Genomic DNA, 22,549 nt, shown 5'->3' on the forward strand with positions numbered 1-22,549 from the left:
AGAATCATACATCTCTCTCTCTCTCCATTGAAAAATTATAGTTGGCAACTGGCATCCTTTTTATCCAACAAAATTCTTATGGTTCACTTTCTTTCCTTTTCAATTTGATGAAAAAAAATTTATTAGATGAAATTTATGTATATATTGAATATTTTACATTTGAAGAAGGAGAGAGTTATATATATTTTAGATTTTATTATTTCATATGTATCATTTATCTAATAGTAAGGTATAATTAATCTCCATTAGCCAAGAAAAAGTCCTTTATGTATAACAAATGAACCTTCTGATTAGGACAATGTTTGATACCTGGAAATATTTTAAAATAGGATGGAGTTTTCTGTAGGTTGAATTTCTGAGCTTATTATATATAACACTTAATCGAGTAAATTACATTAGCGTTCACTAAATTCTGTATTTTGTAACAAGAAGATACCAAATTTTTTATTTATGTTTCTGAAATTTAATTTTAATAACATTGATAAGTTCTTTCGATAAGTGTGATAATAAATTATATAAACGGTCATTAAAATGTATCAAAATTTTATTTTAAAAGATACATGAACGATTTTTTTTTATAACAAATCAAAAGTTTAGGTTTAGTACCTTTCTATTATAAAGTGCAGAATTTGTAACCGCTAATATAATTTACCTATAGTTGATCGATAGATTACTAGCTGAATAGCTTGGATTAGGGCTTAAACCAACAATCTCTGTGTATAGAATTATGAATGTTATGATTTTCTCTTATTCTAGAATTACTCATTTTCTCTACCAGCATTCTTTCCGGTATGCAAATACGAATGCTGATAGTTTTCGCAGGTTAACATAAATCACTATAAAAAAAAATAAGAAAAATAAATTAGTGAAAAATTAAATATTTCTTATCTCGTAAAAAACTTGATCGACCAGACTACTAGCGTAATACCTTAAATTTATAATGATAGATACTTGCGCACTTCTTAGATTACTCATCCAGTACAATACACAATGTGGGTAATTTTTCTTAAGACTGACTAACTTTAATTTCTTTTATATATATATATATTACAAAATCAAACACAAAATATTGTTGGCAAAGAGGTTGTAGCATGAGGAATCACAAAGTCATCAGACGAATTTTAACAAAGTTTGGATAAGTGAAATTTGTGAATATACATGAACATAAAATCATATAAAAGAATACAGTTTCAGATTTTTTACCAAAAAAGAAACATAATAGAACCCTTTAAATATCAAAACGATTGGAACATTAATCAGCAAGTGATTGATGATATGTAGTTAAGACTGATGTGTATACCAAATGGGATCCCTCCATTCATTAACTAACGAACCGGTGATACACAGAGCTCTTGAAGAGAATAATGATATAGTATAAATAATGAACAAGAAAGTACATTATGATGGTGTGGTAATAACTGGCCAATAGACAACAAGATCTCCAAACCGACCAGTTTACAGGACAAATGGGAAAACGATGATCGAGTTTTGTAAGAACTTGATTGAGATGGGACTAAGAATACTGTTAGTGTTGTTGTCAAGCAAATACTTCAAGAAGTAACCAATTAACCATAATAGTTATATATAAAAAAAAGTGGCAATATTGGCAGACTTTGGTCTCTAACTATTCTAATTGGAATTACATGAGGTGAAGTGATAGCATGTGCTTTCACAGCTCTTAATTGTTATATATCGCAGACATGAAGATAACAATAAGAGCATGCAGCCATTTTTGGATGCCCTACTTTGCTAGAGCCGAGCAAGTCATGGCCAAAACACATCAAAGCTTTTCTCCCCACTTTTTACTTTATATGAATTAGCCTTTTTAAAGTAGTTCAAGAACTTTATGAGATAATTTGAGCCGGGGACAAAATCTACCCATTTGTTATAAGAATCGAAAGAAATAGTCTTTTTTCTTTTCTTCTCATTGAGTGCAGTTAAGAATTAAATTTATGATAAAGTAGTCTCAAGCATTATTTGACAGTAAAAAAATATCTGACTGCAGTTAACAAGCCAAAAGAGATGGACCCAAGTGCAGTTTCAAGTACTAAAACTCATATAAGAATTTCCTTCATTTAGTACAACCATTTTGGTCAAGATAATCCAAAAGCCTATTAATGCAGAGGAAGAAAAAATGAAACGATAGATGGTCAAATTTAATAAAACTGAAAGTAACTAAACAAAACAAATTAATTTCTCTCTTGAGTAAATTCATGAAGGAGGTTTAACATCAAATTTCCTACTAAACAAATTTAATTAATCTACACCATCAGTGTACTATCAACTATGGTCTATATGTAGCAGTGGTACGTTATTGTGACCCAAGGTAACCTGAAACTTCAAAGCATGAATGATCTTGTGGTAGGCTTTGTAGGCAAGTTTCAAACTCAGAAACAAGTTGAGGATATCCTTGTACTGATGAGCTTACATTTCCCCAGCAACAACTGCTGCTTTCTCCAGAACTAGCCCCATTTCTGCTTCCATTATTGGCCATATCCATTCCATAGAAACTTTCAAGCCCTTCTACTTGCTGTTGATTATTGTCGTAGACTAGTAATTCATCTAGCTCAACAGGGAAGCTATCAAGTCCTTGGAACATCCTTGTACCTGCAGGCCCATTGACTGCGTAGTTGGTGTTAGGCAGTTGAGAACAAGGGCTATCAGTGGAATTCATCGACGATGAAGGAAGCATGTTCATTGAGTTTGCATAATATTGCTGATCTTGAGTATCGCAAGAACCATCAAGAGGGTAAAATGTGTTGGTCATGTGTGATTCTTGATTATTACGATCATCAGAAAATCTCCCTCCTAGCTTGATCAGTAAGCTCTTAAGTGATTCTTGATCCAAGAAATGAGAATCGTGGGTTGGATTAGTCATCACTGGCATGATTGTTGTTGATGGTGGTGGTAGCTCTGGCCAGTAAGGAGTCTGTTGATTCATAACAACAGGAGATATAAAACTCTGGCTCTCTCTCTTTATCGCTTGCCTAAGGCTAGCTCGCCGAGCTTGTTGTTCCTTGCGCTGCTTGCCTAATAGCTTCTTCTTAAGCCTTGTGTTCCAGTAGTTCTTGATATCATTATCAGTTCTTCCAGGTAATTGAGCAGCAATAATAGACCACCTGATCATTGTAGTAAGACAAGCACAATTGAATCACTACAAACCCATAATTATTTTTTCTTAATTATATATGATAGCATATAATCATTGTTATACCTGCTCCCAATACTTATATAGAGGCTGCAAATGATGTTATCTTCCTCCTCCGAGAAGGCGCCATGCTTAATATTCGGGCGGAGATAATTCAACCATCTAAGTCGACAACTCTTACCACATCTTTTCAGCCCTATATCAATACAATCAAAGAATTATCAAATAAAGATCAATAAAGTTAATCATATATGTATGTATGATCAAGAAGTTCTTGTACCTATCTTCTGAGGCAAGGCTATCCAGTTACCCCCAGTGCCATTCTGCTCAATATAAGCCTTGAGTTTGGCATCTTCCTCAGGTGACCATGGTCCTTTCTTTACATTAGCTTTATCACAGCAAGGAGCTCTACCCATGTTTCTTGGATATGTTGGTTCTTGTTCTGATGAGTAATAAAGTTTAGCTTTGCTTTTCTCTCTTTTCTTTATCTTCTTAATGACAATGATAATGGCAATAATATATATATATATATATATACAAAGAGACTTAAGAGAGAGAGAGAGAGAGAGAAAGAGACAGAGACAGAGAGCTGCCTGGAGAAAGAGAGGGCTAACAAAGAATTCAAAAAGAAGAATGAGGAAAATGTATTGGAAACTCTATGAATATAAAAATGAAGAAATTAGAAATGCCAGAATAGTAGACAAAGGTTTTTCTCATTTGTCCTACTTATTAGTCTAGAATCTACAACACATATACACATCCACTATATATATATATATATATATATATATATATATATATATATAGACACACACACAACATCTCTTTAGAGTACTGACCCTTTTTTTCTCCTATCAAATTTAATTTTCTGATGGCACCCATCAGAAGTGATGATGATATAATCAGAGACATACAATTACTGACAACTTTATATTAGATCAAACATATAATCAAGTTAAACTGAATGGGTCCTTCCTTGCCAACAGGAAGGGTGACCTATAGCTTGTACCTAATTTTGCATGGTGTGGAATGGAAAACTTCATAACTAGGAGCATCCAGTACTTTCATGGAACAATTCCTGTTGATGTAATGTTACCTAATAAGCCTGACATGCAGCAGAAGGGAGAGAAACAGTCCAAGTTGCCTTTGAAAAAGAAAATCCTTCACAACTCAAACTCCTTACAATATTTCTTTATTATATGAAGCTATCTGAAAATGATTACTTGGTATTCTTTTTGCTTTTACTTACAATATTATCTACTCGATTTCTTTTATGAAGATAAATAATCTAACCACCATAAATTATATACTAGCTAGCTAGTAAAGATATAATTCTTTTTTTTTATTATTATTATTTGTATTAGAATTTTTCATGTTTAATAGTAAGCCCATTTCTTCATATATAGACATTTATTTCAGAAAATAGTAAAGCGTCTGTTTAGTTTCTTTACTCCTGTGTAGTAAGTGTTCCTTTCTATCTACAATTAGGAAAAAAAAAGGATTTACTTTCTAATAATATCTTTATTGTAATTTAATTTACTTCAAAATATAATAAAGAAAAAAGTAAGTTTTTTTATTAATTGAATTAATCACAGTACATATTATTTTTCTGTTTTCAGCATTTAGTTACGCTCAAACTGCTAAAGGAGTTTGTTGATTGAAACCTATTAGTCCACACTCCATAATCCACATTTTCATATCCCTGTCGAGAATTTCTCTACTCAGGATAACTTTGGAAACTTAATGAAAATGACTCTTATTAACATCTATAAACAATTAATTCGTGAAAATTAACATTGAAGCTATCTAGAAGGATTAGAAGCTGTCAATGCATTTTATAAAAATAAAAATACAAATTATACAATTGGGTATTTCTGTTATGGTTGGTGACCAAGATGGCCAAACAAAAAGAAGAAAATTTACCCTGGTTCTAAGGATAGCCAATTATTTTGTTGAATTTACCATAACATTAAAATACAAAGTATTTAGTAATTAATGTTCCAAATAACCACAACAGCTATAGAAGGTTTTAATTGATGTAATCAACAAACAGAACCAATTTGGCTTGGGCCCAAAAGAAATAAATTATATTCAAATTTAAAGACATGGTACATGAATACAGTATGGTCATAATTTTATTATATTATATACCAGTAACGAAATAGGAAATTCTACTATCAATATCCATTGCATCATGATTTGAGGCACCTTATTACTTGTCTCTATATGCTTTAACTTATATTATTCAGTGGTTCAGAAAAAAAAAAACTTATATTATTCAATAATATTATTATTTTACTTTGAAAATTTCCAATTGATGTAGGAGGGTAAATGTCAATCTGTGAAAATTTCATTATGTTTTGTTCTTAATATTTTTTTCAAACAAAACTTTAAGAATGCTTTCAAAGAAAACTGTGCCCACTATGTTTCTGTTTATAAACTTTTCTTCCTTAGTTTGATTTCCATTGAAAATTAAATTTTCAGAAATTACTATGTTAGATATTATTTTTAAATTCTATGAAGTCTAAAATTAATTATAAATATAGAATTCAAATATATTATGTATCTATTTTACTTTTATAAATTATTGAAAAAATAATAAATCATATGCTACATAATATTGATATTCAGGTGTTATTCTCATCATAATATAATAATATTATCGACTAGAGCATATCAAATTTAAAATTTGTTTAACTTTAATAAGTATGATTATTAATTAGATTAGTTTTATAAGCATTCTAATTAATATACACGAAATTTTAGATAAAAAATCTGATAATTATAGGTTTTTCTAGAGTATTATTTTAGCATTTTATTATTTTAAGTCTATATTTAATTATTAATAAATAATTTGATATTATTTTAAATAATTTATTTATTTTGTATGTCCTTTTATTAATTTAGAATATTAATTAATTTGTATAGAATCTTTAATTGTTTATGCAAATTAAGATTATTGTTAAAATAAAATAAAATCAATTAATAAAAATGATATATTTAACTCATTAATAATAAGATACTGTATATAATTTGATTGATATGATATTTAATTACATTAATAATTTATTAAAATCAAAATAAAATTAATTTTAATAATTATATTAAAATCGAGAATTTTGTAAGACTAGAATCAACCATAATAATATATTAAAACCGCCTAATAAACAGGAGACTTTTGTAAAAATGGAGATTTGAGAAAGGAGATTTTCTTCTTTTCTCTATAAAGAAAGAGGAAACTTAAGAACTTTTACTAGACGCAAGAAAGGAAATGGTCAAGGTGGTAGGCCACCATGATCAGAAAATTTGGATATTTAATTAATGTGGATGTGGATGTTGAACATTGGACCTTAATAAATTGTATTGAAAGAGTCCTTTATGACAGTAATAATTCTGATCGATTGAATCACAGCTTTGAGCCTCCTTTCTTCTCAAGGCATTTCTTTCCGCGAGGGATCCTTTCTCGAGGTGCTTTTCTAACTATGCCTAATTAAAATATAACTAAAACAACTCCTTTTTCCTTTTTTAATGAGAAAGTTACAAGAAAAGTTATATACATTATCTTTACTAATTTATTTAAACAAATCCCAAATTCTATCCATTTACATAATAAATTACTTTCTCTATGTTTAAAAAAAAAATAGTCATTCTTTTTCTTTTTACTTTGTCTCAAATTGTAATTCACCTTTTGTTTTCAATTATTAATTTAATAAATAATTATAAATACTCTCTTATTAATTAATATAGTATTACTATATAACTATTTCCACAATTTATATTTTATAATTGTAGTTCTTATAAAAAATATTTAGTGAGAGTATTTTAGATATATAATGATAAAACTAATAATATTAATTATAAATTTATATTTATGTCGCTTTTATATATCCATTGTAGTTTTATTTTATTTTTATATTAGAATAGATGTAATAAATTTTATAATTTATAAAAAGATAATTTATTCTAGTTTAGCTAGTTTCTTGAATTTAAATATTTTTTATTTAAATGAACGATTAAAAAATATAAGATAGTTCACATATCAATTAAAAATAAATTATTATTTTTCAAAATGAAGAATATCTATATTTTATTAAACTATAGGAGATCTTTTTGGTACAACTGAGTACCGTTATATAATTAATTTGTTCATAATTCGAGAATCAAAAGTAAACGGAATCCAGCCGGTGTTTATATTGACTACTTTTAGGTTTGGACTTTAGCTGTACAATTGCCTTTTAACAATCAAAATTTTGATATAGTTGAGGCTGAATATGTCACTGCTTGCGAATCCAAATTCAATCCCAGTTCAATTAATTAAGATCTGTATTAGTCTCTTTATTTAGGATGAGAAACAGACATTAAGCTCTTTCTCTTTTCAGTTTTTCTTTTTCTTTTAGTTTCCAGTTGAATTTCGTGATATATGAACTCTGCAATTAAATTATAAATGCATGACAAACCCAATAAATCCATGACTATTATTTTTTTTTTAAAGAAATGAAAAGAAAGGGGAGGTTAAGTAATTATCTGATGGAATTAAGGAAGACAAATCACATGTTTAATGAATCTTAAAAGATATTCTTCCAAAATTCGTATTTGAGATACCCCTCTGCTTGAAGAAAAAAAGAGAAAAAAGAAACAACTTGCCATTGGCAACATGGGATTTAGGGTTTGAATTTTTCCTATTCATGATCTGCCTTGGCATACTCATTTCATTGTAAAGTTGTACGTTAAAAACCCTAGCTAGCTATAGTATTTGCTATTTGATATCAATCCTTATGGAAGAATTCTATACACTCATATCCCACCACAGTGATTGTCATATAGCATTTAGTTTCTTTTTTTTTTTTTTTTTTTTTTAAAGTGAAGTAGTAACAAGGGGTGTCACTGATGAATTACTATATAACTAGATTAATGCTTCCATAAGACGGGTTATTTTAACAATAATGAAATTATATTACTGTAAATAAAAATATTAATTTTAAAATAATATTAAAATATTATCATCACTTTTGAATGTAATCAATTTTAATAATCGTCAATAAGAAGTTTTTAATTTAAAATAAAATAAAAGACAAAGAATAAATGAGAAAAAAATATGACTATTAAAAATAAAAAAAATAATTATAATCAATAAAATAATTAATATTTATGAGAATAGAAAAATCAAAAAGAAAATTATAACAAAGAGTTTGAAAATAAAGAGGCTATTAAGTTCAATTACTCTTATGAGTATAAATGTGATGGTTAAAAAAATTATTTAAATAAGAATAATTATTTCATTATGAAAATAAAAAATTTAATCAAAAGTTAAAATTATGAGAAGAATTTGAAAAAAGGATTATAACATAATTATAATTTATAATTAAGTTGTTTTATATTGTAATACAATATTTAAAAATATTATATAATATAAAAGTTATGAAAAAAATTCAAAAAGGTAAAGGAATATGAAATAATTAAATATCATAATTAAAGTGTTAAAGTTATAATATAATACATTATAAAATATCAAAAAAATATTAAAATAGATAAATTATCTAAAAATTATGAAAAATAGCTTAGGAGTCATATAATATACTATGTAGGAAAGAAAAAACAGTGTTTTATATATATATAAACAAGTTATACTTTGCCAACATTCAAGCACATGTACTATATCTAAAATAGTAGGAAGAAGTTTAAAGTTGTTAAATTACACATTTATCTAGAATTCATTGGGCATTGACATGGACAATTGCAAGCAATAAGTAAGCTAGAGTCTTTCCTCATCCTGTTTCAATAACCAACAAAGTCGAGCCCTTGAAAGCCATTATACATCCTTGAGCCTATATTGGTGTAAGTTCAACAAAACCTGTCTTTATTATTTCTTCTAAAACATAATATGAAGTAAAGATAAATTCATTCTTGTAAAGTTTATGGAAAAGATGTTTCCAACAAATAATATTTTTATAAAAAAATTCACAAATTTCAATATATTGAACTAAGAAGAAAGAAAAAGAAGAGCGGAATGGAAAAATAAAACTCAATAGTATCAATAACTAAATCCTTATTAACAAAATACAAATAGAGGAATAAAAAAAATATAAAAAAATATAGTGAAAGAATTAAGATTTGATAAAAAAAATAAAAATAACGTTAATGATTTATGGAAAAAGAAAATCAACAGTTATTATCAAATTCTTAAAATAATAATTTAGTGGAATAGAAAGTGGAACCATAACAAATTAGCGAATAGTGTCAAAAATCATATAACATGCTAAATAAGAAAGAGAAAACATGTGTTAAGACATTGTTTTCATATATAGATGGTTGTGCTCTTTCACTTATTAAGAAATATGCTTTCAGATGCAAATACAAAGTTAATAAACAAATGAAATCCAAAAGTATAGGGAAAGAAAGAGAAAAGCATAGAACAACAAATATATGTTTTAGAACTTTGAAAAAGAAATGAGAAGGAAATTGAAACATCTAATACAAACCTGTATTCACGAAGCCTCTCTTTAAATTATCAAAAATCATGTCATAAAATAAAAAGAATAGAAATTTTATTTTCTGCTTGTCGCTTCTTCTTCTTGTTCAATCAGTAATATAAAGAGAACAAAAAAGAAAGGAACGATGGAGGAGCTAAGACGCTGAAGAGAATTCTCTCTGCAAGTTTCATCGAAGACATTTCAATTTTTATGATTTATCTTTTTGTATTAATTTTTTTCTTTTTCTTTTTTCAAATAATTGTATAGTGATACAATGTGTTGATCTAAGTCTATTATTTTAAAAAAAAAAAAGAACAGAAAGAACTCTTTTAAAATGGTTGTTTTACTTGCATTAAAAGCTAATGCATGTTTTGATCTAGGCCTAATATCTGATTTTAAAAAGAAAGTAAAAAACTGAAAGGGCTCTTTTAATTTGAAAGATGGATGTCTTACTTTACATTAAACACTAGATACAAATAGAAAGCATTAAAAAGAAAAAAATATAGCAACAATACCAAAATACAAAAAAAAAAAAAGTTCTGATTTAAAAAAAAAACTGAAATAACTATTTTAAGATGGTTGTTTTACTTTACATTAAAAGCTAATATATGTATTAATCTAAGCCTAATATCATATTCAAAAAAAAAAAAAAACTGAAATGGCTCTTTTGCTTTAAAAGATTGATATCTTACTTTATATTAAACGCTAGACACAAATAGAAAGTATTAAAAAATATATATATATATAACAAAAATACCAAAATGCAAAGAAATAATTTTTTATTCAAAAAAAGAAGAAACTGAAAGGATTTTTTTAAGATGGTTGTTTTACTTTGCATTAAAAGTTAAAGCATGTAATATTTGATTTGAGAAAAAAGAAAAGAAATTGAAATAACTTTTTTACTTTACATTAAATAAAAAGCATAAAAAAATATAATAAAAATATCAAAATATAAAGAAATAGCTCTAAACAATTGAGTGATGCCATTTAGAAAATACGGTTATGCTACACTATGATTCTAGTACTCAACTATTATACTATCTATTTTTTAATTATAGATAATTAAATAGTACTATTTTAAATAATGTATTAATTTTATGTATATATTTACTAATTTAGATTGTCAATAAATTTATATGTAATTTTTAATTATTTATACAAGTCAAAATCATATGGGTGAATTTTATAGTTATAAAATACCGCTGATTAAATTTCAAAAATAAATGAAACTTTTAAATAAATAAAAGTAATATATTTAGTTAATCGATAACTAAATAATATGTATAATAGGCTAATTTATTATTTAGATATATTAATAAATTATTAAAATTAAAATAATATAAATTTTTATAGGCTTATATGGTATAGTAAATGCATGGTACATTAAGAAGCACTTTATAATATTTTATGCAAACGTTCAATTTTCAAATTAATGTTCTTTGGTTCCAAGAATTTTGTTTTCCCTTACCTTCCTTGTGAAATTTCTAAGCATGTACCTGCCACTTCATAACATGAACCATCTTGCTACTGTCAATATCTAAGTTACAGATAATGTACTTAGGTGATCATGAACATTCAAAGAGATAATTGTTATTCATATAAATAAATAAATAAATAGAAAGAATTAAATATCAGAAGCATGACTTATTGTATCCAATACCAAGAAATCAAAGAACAGTACTTTTGAAAAATTGTTAGCTTCTAGAAAGATTGTGCCTCTTTTAGTGACACCAATGGAAGACCACTAAGAAAGTTTCCTGGTCTTTGAGACTCCAGTCTTTCTTGCGTGCCTTGCGACTGGATTAGGGAATCTATGTATGTCTGTCAAGCTTCCAACTTTCTTTATCTTTAAACTTGTAAATCAAAGATGAACAATTAACGTGTTGTATGCCCTGGCTTCATCATTCCAATGAATGTTTGTCAAGAATTTTAAATGTGATTTGGCTACAATAAATCCGAGACTTGGCCAACCATAATTCCCAAATTCTGCAGTTGCGAAGGTGATCTTTCTATTAGCCAATCTGTCTTACTGAAGAAAGAGACTATCAGAACGTCAACATAAGCACTATTAAGCCCTTGAGAGTTTCTTCAATTCACAATGTTGATGGTCACTTTTAAGGAAAATAATTACAGAGTCGCATAATAGATAAAAAAACAAGAGTTTATATCTTTAATATTCACATTCTTTTCTTAAATATTTCATGTATCAAAATCTTGGCAAGAACTTTTTTATCCGTAGAAGTGATACTAAGCTTGATGACGACCGACTTAAGTGAGCTAATGCTTCATGACCACAGCAAAGAAGCATTCCCGTAATTGCCTGCCATAAGATCCTTTAAAGAAGGAAGCAAGTGAACCTTTTTCACAATACCTGAAAGATGATCCTTCCATCCATAAATTAAGAAAGCAAGTTACCAACGCGTTTTCATACCTTTTTCTCTTATAAAGCTACTATAAAGATATTCTCAGAAAAAAGAAAGCTACTATAAAGAAGGGAGAATGAAAAGCCTAAAAGGTAAAAGGAAAGAAAGAAAAAAAGGACAAGAGACAAATCTAGTTGAATAAAATAAAACAGTGGCTTTCATACCCAGGAGTCTAAATAATCGAGTGAATTTAGTGGCACCTTTATGAGACCGTTTCTAGTTTCTACTTGCTAATTGCTACTTTAATTATGTGGCAGAACACTATTTACATATTAACTAAATTCAGGTCTTTCAAAAAGTTTATAGATATTTCAGGCGTCAACAGGTTACAGAAATTTTAAGCATTTCTTGGACATTTTTAATAGGAAACAGCCTAAAGAGTATGAACAAAAGCTTTATAGTACAGGAGAAGTCAAATATGGATATTCATAGAGTTGGAAGATACAGAGCTAGAACTAAAATTTAAAATTTTGGGACTAAAATGAGGGTAAAGCCTAAAAACGTAAAGATGCAAAAAAAATGGACAAACTTGCGCCTCATGGCTTGCTTCATTTGATGATAAGAAATGTATAACAGGATGGTCTCTTGTTGGCTTAGGCTTTAGCCTCTTGCTGTAACCAAAAAGAAGAAAAATAAAAGAGACAACTTGTATTTTCGTTAAAGAATATCCAAACTTAGAAAAGGCAGATTCTTACTGTGAACGGAAAATTCATGTCATGCTCGAGACCAGGCAGATAGAACTGAGAGGGCGACAAATAAAATTTTCAAGAATAAGCGCATAAGTGTCATCTCATACTAACAAAGCAGACTGAACATTCCTGGTACCTGGCCCGGAACCTCAACCAAACCACAAAGATTGGTTCAGGTCCCGATTACAGGGTAATGTAACCAGAACTGGGATCCAGGCTACTCGGTAGTTGGCACCAAATCGAGTACCTACATTGATACAAATTGTTGTAAAACACTGCACTACTGTTACTACTGAAATTTGAAATGTAACATTCTAATATGTCCACAAATGTTCCTCCTGACGGAAGGAGGCCTGGGTGGCACGAAATTTATGAAACAAACTTTTCTCCTAGCATTGGTATGGAGCATGCAGTTCACAAAAGGCTAACAATATTCAATATTTGAGAGAAAAACTATCTACATATTGGAAAGAAAAGAAAGCAAAGCAAGAGGAAAGCTTCAACTGTCACAATGTAGAATTTCTGCTACCACTACAGGATCAAAACAGAAAAAACTACAATTGGTTACTCAGTACGCCTAGTTCAGCTCAATAGTCCAGTTCATCCTGTCTTCTGTAAGGCCCATCTGTAATCTGGTAAGCACAGTATACAGCTGTTGTGAAACAGCACCAAAGCCGCTTTCTCCATAAGACACCCTGCAAGGAAAGAAAAATGTCATCTTCACTGCTCTCAAAATAAGCTATGCAAAAAGCTCCTGTCACCTCTTATGCAAGGAGAATGACTACAGCAGATTCTTTTTCCAATATTTGATATCAAAATTTAATTTAGGACACAATATATGGCCAGAAATCACTGATACCTTCTACCCATATAAGTGATGCTGCCCACAGGTGACACAACCACAGCTGTCCCAGTACAGAAAACTTCATCAGCATCAAGCAATTCATCCACTGCCACTGGTCGTTCTTCAACCTGCAGTTTATCATATCAATATTTGGACATGGAATAATTCAATCACTAGTCTGCTGTCCTGCTGCAGAAATATCATGTAACAACTGATGTGAACTAATACAATAACAATACTATCCAGATGTTTTACTGTTTGGAAAATATAGTCATGCAACAAAACCAACAAAGACAACTAAGATATCCAAGTCCTATCATCACGATATTATCGCTGTCTCTATGTTAAGCTGGGATTTCCTTTTGAAGAAGTAAATACAAGAAAAGATTAGAAGAGATGTTGAAATAAGATAAAGTGAAAGGACATGTCGGAAACCCAAGAGCAACTAATATTTGTTATGTTATACATTTGTAACCCCCATTCAAGGAGTTGTATTCATAAGTTGCATTGCAGTTAAATGAATTCCACTTATTTAAGCATATGATCTATTGACTAAAACCTTCAGGTCTTTCATCCTAAGGAAATGTAATATCAATGGCGGTTTTGCCTCAACTTTTACCTCTAAATTGGAGAGTTAAATACTCCCAGGACTAGCCATGTTCAAATCATTAACAATAAAAAGCTTTTTCGTTAATTGACAAGGATGGCTGATGCAAATTCATAAAAATATCCTTATGTCTAAACTCTGATACTAGAGCAAGTAATACTGGTTAAGTGCCCTTTAAGGTGTGCAAAAAAAGGGTCATGCAAGGGGGAAGTAGTGTACTATAAGAACTAGTCTCTCCCTCTTCTGCTTTCTTATTCGTTCTTCTGTTCTTTCTTTACAATATTGTCTTTGACCAAAGAGAACTCTTTCGAAGTAATGACTGAAGATTGAAGAAAAAGTTTTGGAATAAGTTGGATATTTGTGAAAGTAAGGGATGTGGAGAAGAAGATGAGTTGACAGGTGAAATTCGCTGAGTTGTTTGCCATTTGGCTCTTTACATGGAGAAATTTTGGAAGGAACCCGTACACATCAGTGTACCCTGTTAGAATTAAAACTTTACAACTATTAGAGTTAATTTTCCGTACTTTTAGGACTTGATGGGGAAAAAGTAAGACATTTCGAATTTGATTGCAAAAAGAGCCCAACTCTTGAGACTCTTGGTGTCATTATCCCATGTACCAATAATGAAACTGTAAAAGAGACTGGCTCTGGTACTAAAAGTAAATGCCAATAATATTTTCCGTAAGAAAAGGTAAATAGACCAAGAATTTCCATATTTTCCATCCCTTATCAATCATATTAAGAATATGTGCCTAACTTAAATTATTGCAAAATGCAACTGCCTGATGAAAAATCAAGATAGCAGTTCTCCAGTATCACACAATACATTTGTTCTCTTTCGCTAATAAATGGGTACCTGGAATCCTTGGCTTCGAGCAACATCAATTATACTCTTCCTTGTAATGCCAGGCAGGATGGTCCCTTTTACTGCAGGAGTGGAGATAACCTTGTCCTAAAAGTAGAGTAAATGGGAGAAAATTAGCTCCAAGCACCTTGAGAAACATAATGCTTAGAATTAAAACAAATAAAATTATTTGATCCGTTAGTTTTCACCAAGTCAATGATGTAGTTATGGGATCATAGGACAAAGGAAAAAAATAATAATAATAATAATAATAATAAGCCTCGATGGAAGATGAGCTGCTAGCACATTTTAGAAGCAATACATGTAAAGAAGCCAAGCTTTCTTGCAACCAAGCCATGAAGACAATGACGTGCAAGTACACACAAAACTGCAACACTATCATAGGGATCCTTCAGCAATAATTAGTAGCAAGGGAAAGCCTCTAGATGGAAATGTCATAACTTTTGGAGGACAAAACGGCACTTCTTGTTTCATTACAGTTTCATAAATAGCTATAATTCTACAAAACTTAAAACAGTTACAGGTATGAATCTGCCAGTAAAAAATAATTTCCAGAAATTTATGCTTCTGTATGTGCCTTCATGTCATTGACATGGAATAACACCCTGGTCAAGGAACTTTAGCTTTCAATAACAACATTGATAAATAAATTCCCATGACAATACATATAAATAGATTTTGTTAACAAAGAAAAACTTAAAGCAGCATGCAGAGTTTTAGTTGATAATTGGCATTGCACCCAGATATCCGTACGCACAAATGAAGCATTATCTAGATCTAAGCTCCAATAATTGAAAGACAGCAAAACAGTGAGTAATCCTTATGAAACTCAGATTGTCAATATTAGAGTGTGGAAAAGTTCGTTGGAACAGCAATACCACTTCTGACTAGAGCTTGTGTCCCAATGTATAGCTTTCTCAACATTTAGCATTATCACAGCTGCTGATTACTGTTGGTTGATGGCATTAGACAAGCCGTATAAGCAAAAAACTGGCAGCAAGTGCACTTGCTAAATGGAACGTTTAGTAGGGGCCAACAGTTTTATGATTAAAAATGGAAAATTTAAAGTGCTTGTGCTGCGCAGCTTTAAATGGTGGGGCAAAGTAATTACTATACTTATGTGCAATTTCAAAAGCAAGATGAAGCAAACAGTATCATATTGACAAAACTTGATTCCATAAATGAAAGCAGATATGAATGCTAAATGATTCTTCTTTTTCCTATAAATCAACAATGACAGACACCTCGAGCAGAAAAGACATATTTATACTTAAGGAGCTAGTTCCTTATTCATAATACCTTAACAATAAAAATATTGCAAGATGAGACCTCCTCCAGATATTTCTTGTGTACACAATCGAGATATAGAACATCAGAATATCCTTTGGCTTTTGCAACTGATTGTGCCTTGAGAACCTATGAATAACAATCCAATAATTAAAAAGAGATGTTAGATACTATAAAGTTGTAATCACTTTTCAGAATTTCTTTTCCAAAACACAGCTTCAAATGAAATTCATTCATTCTGATACTACTCCGCTAACAAATTTAAACTTCAGCTTCTTGTTTATAAACAGATGGCACCATATCTACATCAGTGAAGGGCTCGAAACCATATGAAATCCCATTTCTAGAATTAAATCTAATGCATAACTGTCTCAGAAAAGATAAACACTTCGACAAGGAACTTACTGCAGCATAATTCCCTATAGTCTTAACACTTCCAGTACCACCAGGAGTTGCTCGGTGCAATTCATGCTCAACAATCAAATTAATTGCAGCCACACCTTCCTGGCATCAAAATTACAAAAGAGGCCACAGTGAATACAATTGGAGGAATTAACAACAAGAATCATGTAAACCAAAAAACACTTGGGACTTTCTCCGAGGTTTTTTATTTCTAGGGCTTAAGCTTTCTCTTCCTCTAATCTTTAGCCTACTAGTTTGCTTTATAATTTCACATTTTAGAAAAGAATAATTTAAATGGAGCATTTTTCACTTAATAATATGCATCTAACATGTATTACAATAACAGACACTCCCATTAATCCTCTACTGTCTATCTAACAGTAACTAAAGGCATCTCGCACATAGTGTTTTTTATTTTTTCTGTTGAAGACATATCCCTTCATAGTGTGGGAGGCATGTTAGGAATGTGCACAAGTTCACCATTGTATATACACTTCTTAGAAGTTTGTCAATGCGTCATTGACAAACAAAAACATTTGTTTCCTACGTGCCATTATGCATATCAGCACATGCACACAGTTATAAATTAGTACGAATGATTTCTGTCACATAGGCTCCATAACAAACAGGAACAATTTAATCACATTCACCATTAGCTCACAAATCACAGAGGTCATCTTGCTTAATGTTCAGTTCAATTGCTTGTTCAAAGAAAAAGAACATATTAAAAACTTTTTCTATAGCATTGTTTTCAATTAATAGAATGTAACTCCCATACGAATGAGAAGTTGTAACCCAATGGCACCAAGGATTTACAAACAAACATTAGGAAAAAGAAAAGTACTCTTAATGTATGTATATATACTTGCAATCACATATGCCACACATGCATGAATGTTTATTCAAGCAAGATGATAATAAAAAAGTAACTAAAAACCAAGGTTATAGAAACAGGCACCATTACTAAAGTTGCAACCTAAGCCAATCGCACTATGCAAGAAGAACCAACAAACCTTAAAATAGTTTCCAACAGGTGAAACATAAATTAGAAAGGTATACTCAGGAGCAGGTGCAAGACCAAGGACTGCACCACTTCCCATCAACAATGGCCTGATATACAAGGAGCCTTTACCAGGAGGGGGGACCTGAAATGACACACTAAGAATATTATAATCTAGCTTATATGCCAATAACAAACACATTTAATACTCTATAAGTGTACTTTACCCAACGTTTGTTTGCTAAAACAGTTGCCTTCACAGCTTCAACAAACTGTTCAACAGTCGGTGATGGCATGCACATCCTTTCTGCACCTATTTTCATCCGCAAAGCATTTTCTTCAGGACGAAAGAGGAGAATATTACCATCTTCTTTCCTGTATGCTTTCAAGCCTTCAAATAATCCCTAATGACACACAAGAGAAAGGAGAAGACACTTATAATTCACACAAACAAATAAAACAATAAGCTTTATAAAATGATATTAAAAGGGCGGTTGCAATTCAATTTTCCAATCTTCAAAATGAAGGCATCAAGTATCCAAAATCCAGTCAAGGAAAGCGAGGCAGCTCGTCTACAATCACTATCCCCCCTTAAATTCTTTCCATTTTTAGTTAACAATGGTCTAGATTTTGGAGTCAAAATTCTCAAATTGTGAAGAAAAGCCTGGACTGGGATTAAAAATGAAGCAAGAAATAAACGAAAATGTTTAGGCTTAATGGTCTCATCTATCTTGAACTCGTAACTTCTGCAGATCCATCCTTTACTTGTAGAGGTATCAATTTAGCATATGAACCTTTAAATTTCTCTCAATTCTACCTAACCTTCAATTTGCATGCCATTGCCGATGTGTACTCATGCAAAATAGCTGTTGCTGAAATGGAAGCGACTTTAAATTAGAATGGCAAAAAGCTGATTTTTTGCCAAATTCTGGCAATTAAAGACAATGGGGAAGAAAACAAATCGTCTTTTTGATCATCTTTAACTACAAGAACTTGCCTAAGAAACCCAACATTTGATTACCTACTTAAAATCTCCTCCATGTCAACAGAAGTTATTCCATGTGTACAAGCCACGTCATGGATGTCCTATGCCTTTTGACCATGGGATAGAATTGGAAAAGATCAAAGAGTTTATAGACCAAAATGTTACACATTTTAAGTAGAGGATGGATCTGGGAAATTTGACAAAGTTCAGGATAAATGAGATCAACCCAAGTTTTAAGACATTCTCCAGAAGAAAGAAACATAAAATGAGGCAAGGGAAACGATACCATAATCCAAAAACACCACTTGACATTCTAGTGTAAATGGATCACAGAAAACTTAAAAAATAACAAACTACCACAAAGGAAACCAGGTATATCAGGAACCAAAATCAGATCTTAGATATATTAAACATACATAAGAAACCTATGGTAAAATGTTCTACTTTCTCTTTTTAGCCAAACAAATATGACCCAATCGTCTGAACAAGGCAGATACCAATACAGTAAAATGGTATAAATGTCCTACCTGGCCATAATTTAAGACTCCTGCTGAGGGAGACAACTCAATATTCCCAAAACGCTGTATTCCGCCACTAGAAAAGCTTCCATCTCGAACACATTTCATGATGTACATATAATCAGTGGGAACATATGCAAAACCAAGATTGTCCCAGTCTATGTCGGCTAATTCAGTAGTTTGGCTGCTGCATTTCAATCCAAGTCCATGATTAGGACATCATCAACCCCTAACCCATATTTCTTGAAATCCAATATGAATGAATCAGAGTTTCTGCTATCTGATCTAACAATAATTTGGATTGGTTAACTCCTTTCTTTTATGCTTTTCAAGAAATGCTTTTCTTAACCGAGATAAAGAAACAGGTAGTTATAACCTTAATCTAAAGTATATGGTGTGGCGACATTGTAAAACAGAAGAAGCCAAGCAAGAACATTTCCCATGCTTTACAGCCAATATTATATTCTTAATATTGACATTAACATCATTGTACATTATGGTATTATGTTAAATGGCTAGTTATGAATAGTGACATGATCCTAATTAAAGGCCAAAGCAATTAAATTTGAAGGTCAAAATTCCTACTTTGATCAATTTCTTAAAAACTGCTAGCACTAAGAGAGAACGAACCCATAAGTATCAGAAACAATAGCGTCACGACTGAAAGGAGAGACAGCTTGCAAGGAGGCATTTGAAGAAGAATATGAAGGATTCTGCTTCCGTACCTGCAAAAAAAATTAAAAAAAAAATAAATCAAAAAGTATGAAAAAGAAACAAGTAAAAAATAGGAGCAACAAATGAAAAGAGTGTTTAACCTTGAAAGAGAGAGGAACAGAAGAAGGAGAGAAATGAAGCGGACGATGAGGGAGGAGAAATGAAGCATTACGGGAAGGGCTAATAAGGTAATTTGTATGTAGACTTCCTAAGACGGCGCTTGTCTCCATTTCTCTTCTTTGTGTTTTCTTCTTCTTCTTCTTCTTCTTCTGCTTCTTCTTCTTCTTTGTTATTTGGGTATTGACTATTGAGTTAAAAGAGCTGTAACTTATTACGGGTCTTATTATGTGGAGGAGGAGGAAGAAGAAAGTTGAGTTTAACTTTTGCCCTTCTTATTTCTGTCCTTTTGCAGGGCTTCAATTGCTGACCTAGATGCTGCTCATCTTTATTTCCCAACTGCTATTTCAAATAAATTACTAATAAGCTAAAATTAATGGAATAAGCTTAAAATTTGGCTCCTGAACTTATCCTAAAAGCTCAATTTGAACTTCTTAACTTTTTAGATCAATTTAATCCAAAAATTTCCCTTTTTAACTCAATTTCTTAGAAAATATTTTATAACTTAAAACAACTTAAAAATATTTAATTAAGAAAATATAACTTGTGAAACATTAAATCAGCAAATACTGCCGCCGTTTTACCATTATTGTCACCATATTCAACCTTGTTACTGATGTTGTCCTTATCCTCACCATCAACATCGCTTAAAACAACCATAACAACAACAAAAATAGCAACAATAAATCAATAGCAATATTAAAAACATTTTATAAAAAAATTGATCTGAATCTGTATTTCTTTAGTTTGCATTGCTTTCAATCTAGGCACTTTCTCTTGATTTAGTTTACAAAATTTTGAATTGAATTTTTCACACTTTGTAGAGGTATGTGTCGGAGGTTTTTGATTCCTTGAATTTTATTATAACACAAGTAAATTTTCTTACAAGTTATTTAAGAATTTGAGATTGATTTATGTATTGATGATAGAGATTAGGCGTTGTTAATTCTTTCAATTAATATTTATTACTTATCACGAGATGGTGGTGGTAATATGGAGTGATTTTGATTTATAAAATTTAATATTTATTACTATATCATTCTCCTGTTAAAAGAGAACAAATCAAAAGAAAAACTTAATCTCTTTCCAAGAGGAGTTATTGATGCCATGGAGAAGTTATGTCGAAATTTCCTTTGGGTTTCTCGCAGCGACTCGAAAGGCCTGAGTCTGGTTAAATGGTCATCTGTTGTAAAGCCTAAATCACAAGGAAGGTTCGACATGAACATGACAGTTTGTGGGTTACGGTGCTTCGCAACAAGTATATGAGAGGCATTAGGTCGTTGAGTAATGTTCGTTAGGAGGAATAATGTTTCAGCAGCCTGGAGAGCCATTCAAAATAGTTTCGGGTTTGTTATTGATGGTACCAGGCAAAATGTTCGAAGTGGAAGGGTACTCGCTTCTGGCTTGATGCGTGGCTAGTCAATGAACCTCTTATTAATTGTTGCTCTTCTATTCTAGGTTGGGAGGATCGAATCAAAATGGTTTCAGATTATTGGAGGCCTGGAGAAGGGTGGGACTGGACACTGCTGGACTCTCTTCTTCCCATTGACATTCGATGCAGACTTGCCGCTATTCTGGTTAGCAGCAACGCGGAGAATCAAGACTCAGAAATATGGCGGCATTCAAGAACGGGCGGGTGTGTTTTCAATTAAATCAGCTTATGATGCTTTGGCGGGTTTTAATAGGGATGAAACAGATGGATTATGACGTACTATTTGGCGGCTGCCAGTTCCTCAACGGGTTGAAATCTTTCTTTTTCTTGTGGCTCAGAGTAAAATAATGTGTAATGAGGAAAGATGTAGACGAGGTTTCACATCGAATCCTTGTTGTTCTTTTTGTGCAACTACCATCGAGTCTCCCTTGCATATTTTGCGGGACTGTGTGTACGCTGCTAAAATTTGGGAGGCTTTTGTTACTAGAGAGGTTTGAGATAGGGAAAGAACTATGAGTTTAGTTCAACGGCTGAGTTAATTTCAAATGTCGAGCTAGGGACAGTTTTAATGGTCGGTGGGCTTGCTTCTTCGCTGGTGCATTATGGTCGCTTTAGAGATGGCGGAATGAGAGGTTATTTGATTTTAGAGATATCTCAATTCAGACGAAGGTGCATCTTCTTAAGCATTATGCATACCAAGTTGACAAGGTTTGGTTCTCAAATGCTTCTGTTCAGCTGAGGAAGTCTTATGTTACTCGTCTTGTTGGCTGGACCGCTCCCCCTCAGTTATGGATTAAATTAAATATGGATGGTTATTCAAAGAGCAATCCCGGGCAGTGCTGGTGGAGGTGGTCTTTTCCGAAATGAGTTTGGTGATTGGATTGGTGGTTATGTGGTCCATATAGGCTACTGTACAGCCATTGAAGCAGAATTATGGGCAGCCTTGCAGGGTCTTCTTATAGCTCGAAGAAGAGGTTATCAGAGACTCGTTCTAGAAGTTGATTCTCAGCTTCTTGTGGCATGGCCAACTTCTCTTTCGGTTTTGGAA

At 31.2% G+C, this 22,549-nt stretch overlaps 2 protein-coding genes across 3 annotated transcripts; both read right to left on the bottom strand.

Moving 5' to 3' along the window:
* Positions 1–2,186: 2,186 nt before the first annotated feature.
* On the bottom strand, positions 2,187–3,752 carry LOC8267664 (transcription factor RAX3). The gene is made up of 3 exons (XM_015726251.3): positions 3,429–3,752; positions 3,215–3,344; positions 2,187–3,119 (listed from the first exon to the last, which is right to left on the bottom strand). The coding sequence occupies exons 1-3, from the start codon at positions 3,562–3,564 to the stop codon at positions 2,312–2,314; spliced, it is 1,074 nt and encodes a 357-aa protein (XP_015581737.2). The 5' UTR covers positions 3,565–3,752; the 3' UTR covers positions 2,187–2,311.
* A 9,240-nt stretch (positions 3,753–12,992) lies between these two features.
* LOC8267663 (branched-chain amino acid aminotransferase 2, chloroplastic) lies at positions 12,993–20,400 on the bottom strand. Of its 2 annotated transcripts, none has more exons than XM_015726262.3 (10): positions 20,054–20,400; positions 19,869–19,963; positions 19,248–19,422; positions 17,963–18,139; positions 17,749–17,880; positions 16,739–16,837; positions 16,346–16,462; positions 15,038–15,133; positions 13,590–13,702; positions 12,993–13,425 (listed from the first exon to the last, which is right to left on the bottom strand). In XM_015726262.3, the coding sequence occupies exons 1-10, from the start codon at positions 20,180–20,182 to the stop codon at positions 13,308–13,310; spliced, it is 1,251 nt and encodes a 416-aa protein (XP_015581748.2). In that variant the 5' UTR covers positions 20,183–20,400; the 3' UTR covers positions 12,993–13,307. The 2 variants fall into 2 exon arrangements, with proteins under 2 accessions (XP_015581748.2, XP_002530599.2); XM_002530553.4 differs by having other exon boundaries at positions 19,248–19,425; positions 20,054–20,399.
* Positions 20,401–22,549: the final 2,149 nt, after the last annotated feature.

Source organism: Ricinus communis, chromosome 7 (genome assembly GCF_019578655.1).
Source record: "Ricinus communis isolate WT05 ecotype wild-type chromosome 7, ASM1957865v1, whole genome shotgun sequence".
Classification (NCBI taxonomy): Eukaryota; Viridiplantae; Streptophyta; class Magnoliopsida; order Malpighiales; family Euphorbiaceae; genus Ricinus; species Ricinus communis.

Coding starts and splice junctions, on each gene's coding strand:
- LOC8267664 (XM_015726251.3), bottom strand. CDS start 3,564: ATGGGTAGAGCTCCTTGCTGTGATAAAGCTAATGTAAAGAAAGGACCA. Junction 3,345..3,428: donor AGCCTTGCCTCAGAAGATAG/GTACAAGAACTT, acceptor GTATTGATATAG/GGCTGAAAAGATGTGGTAAG. Junction 3,120..3,214: donor TATATAAGTATTGGGAGCAG/GTATAACAATGA, acceptor TACAATGATCAG/GTGGTCTATTATTGCTGCTC.
- LOC8267663 (XM_002530553.4), bottom strand. CDS start 20,182: ATGGAGACAAGCGCCGTCTTAGGAAGTCTACATACAAATTACCTTATT. Junction 17,881..17,962: donor TTTTAGCAAACAAACGTTGG/GTAAAGTACACT, acceptor GTGTCATTTCAG/GTCCCCCCTCCTGGTAAAGG. Junction 13,703..15,037: donor CTCGAAGCCAAGGATTCCAG/GTACCCATTTAT, acceptor GATAAACTGCAG/GTTGAAGAACGACCAGTGGC.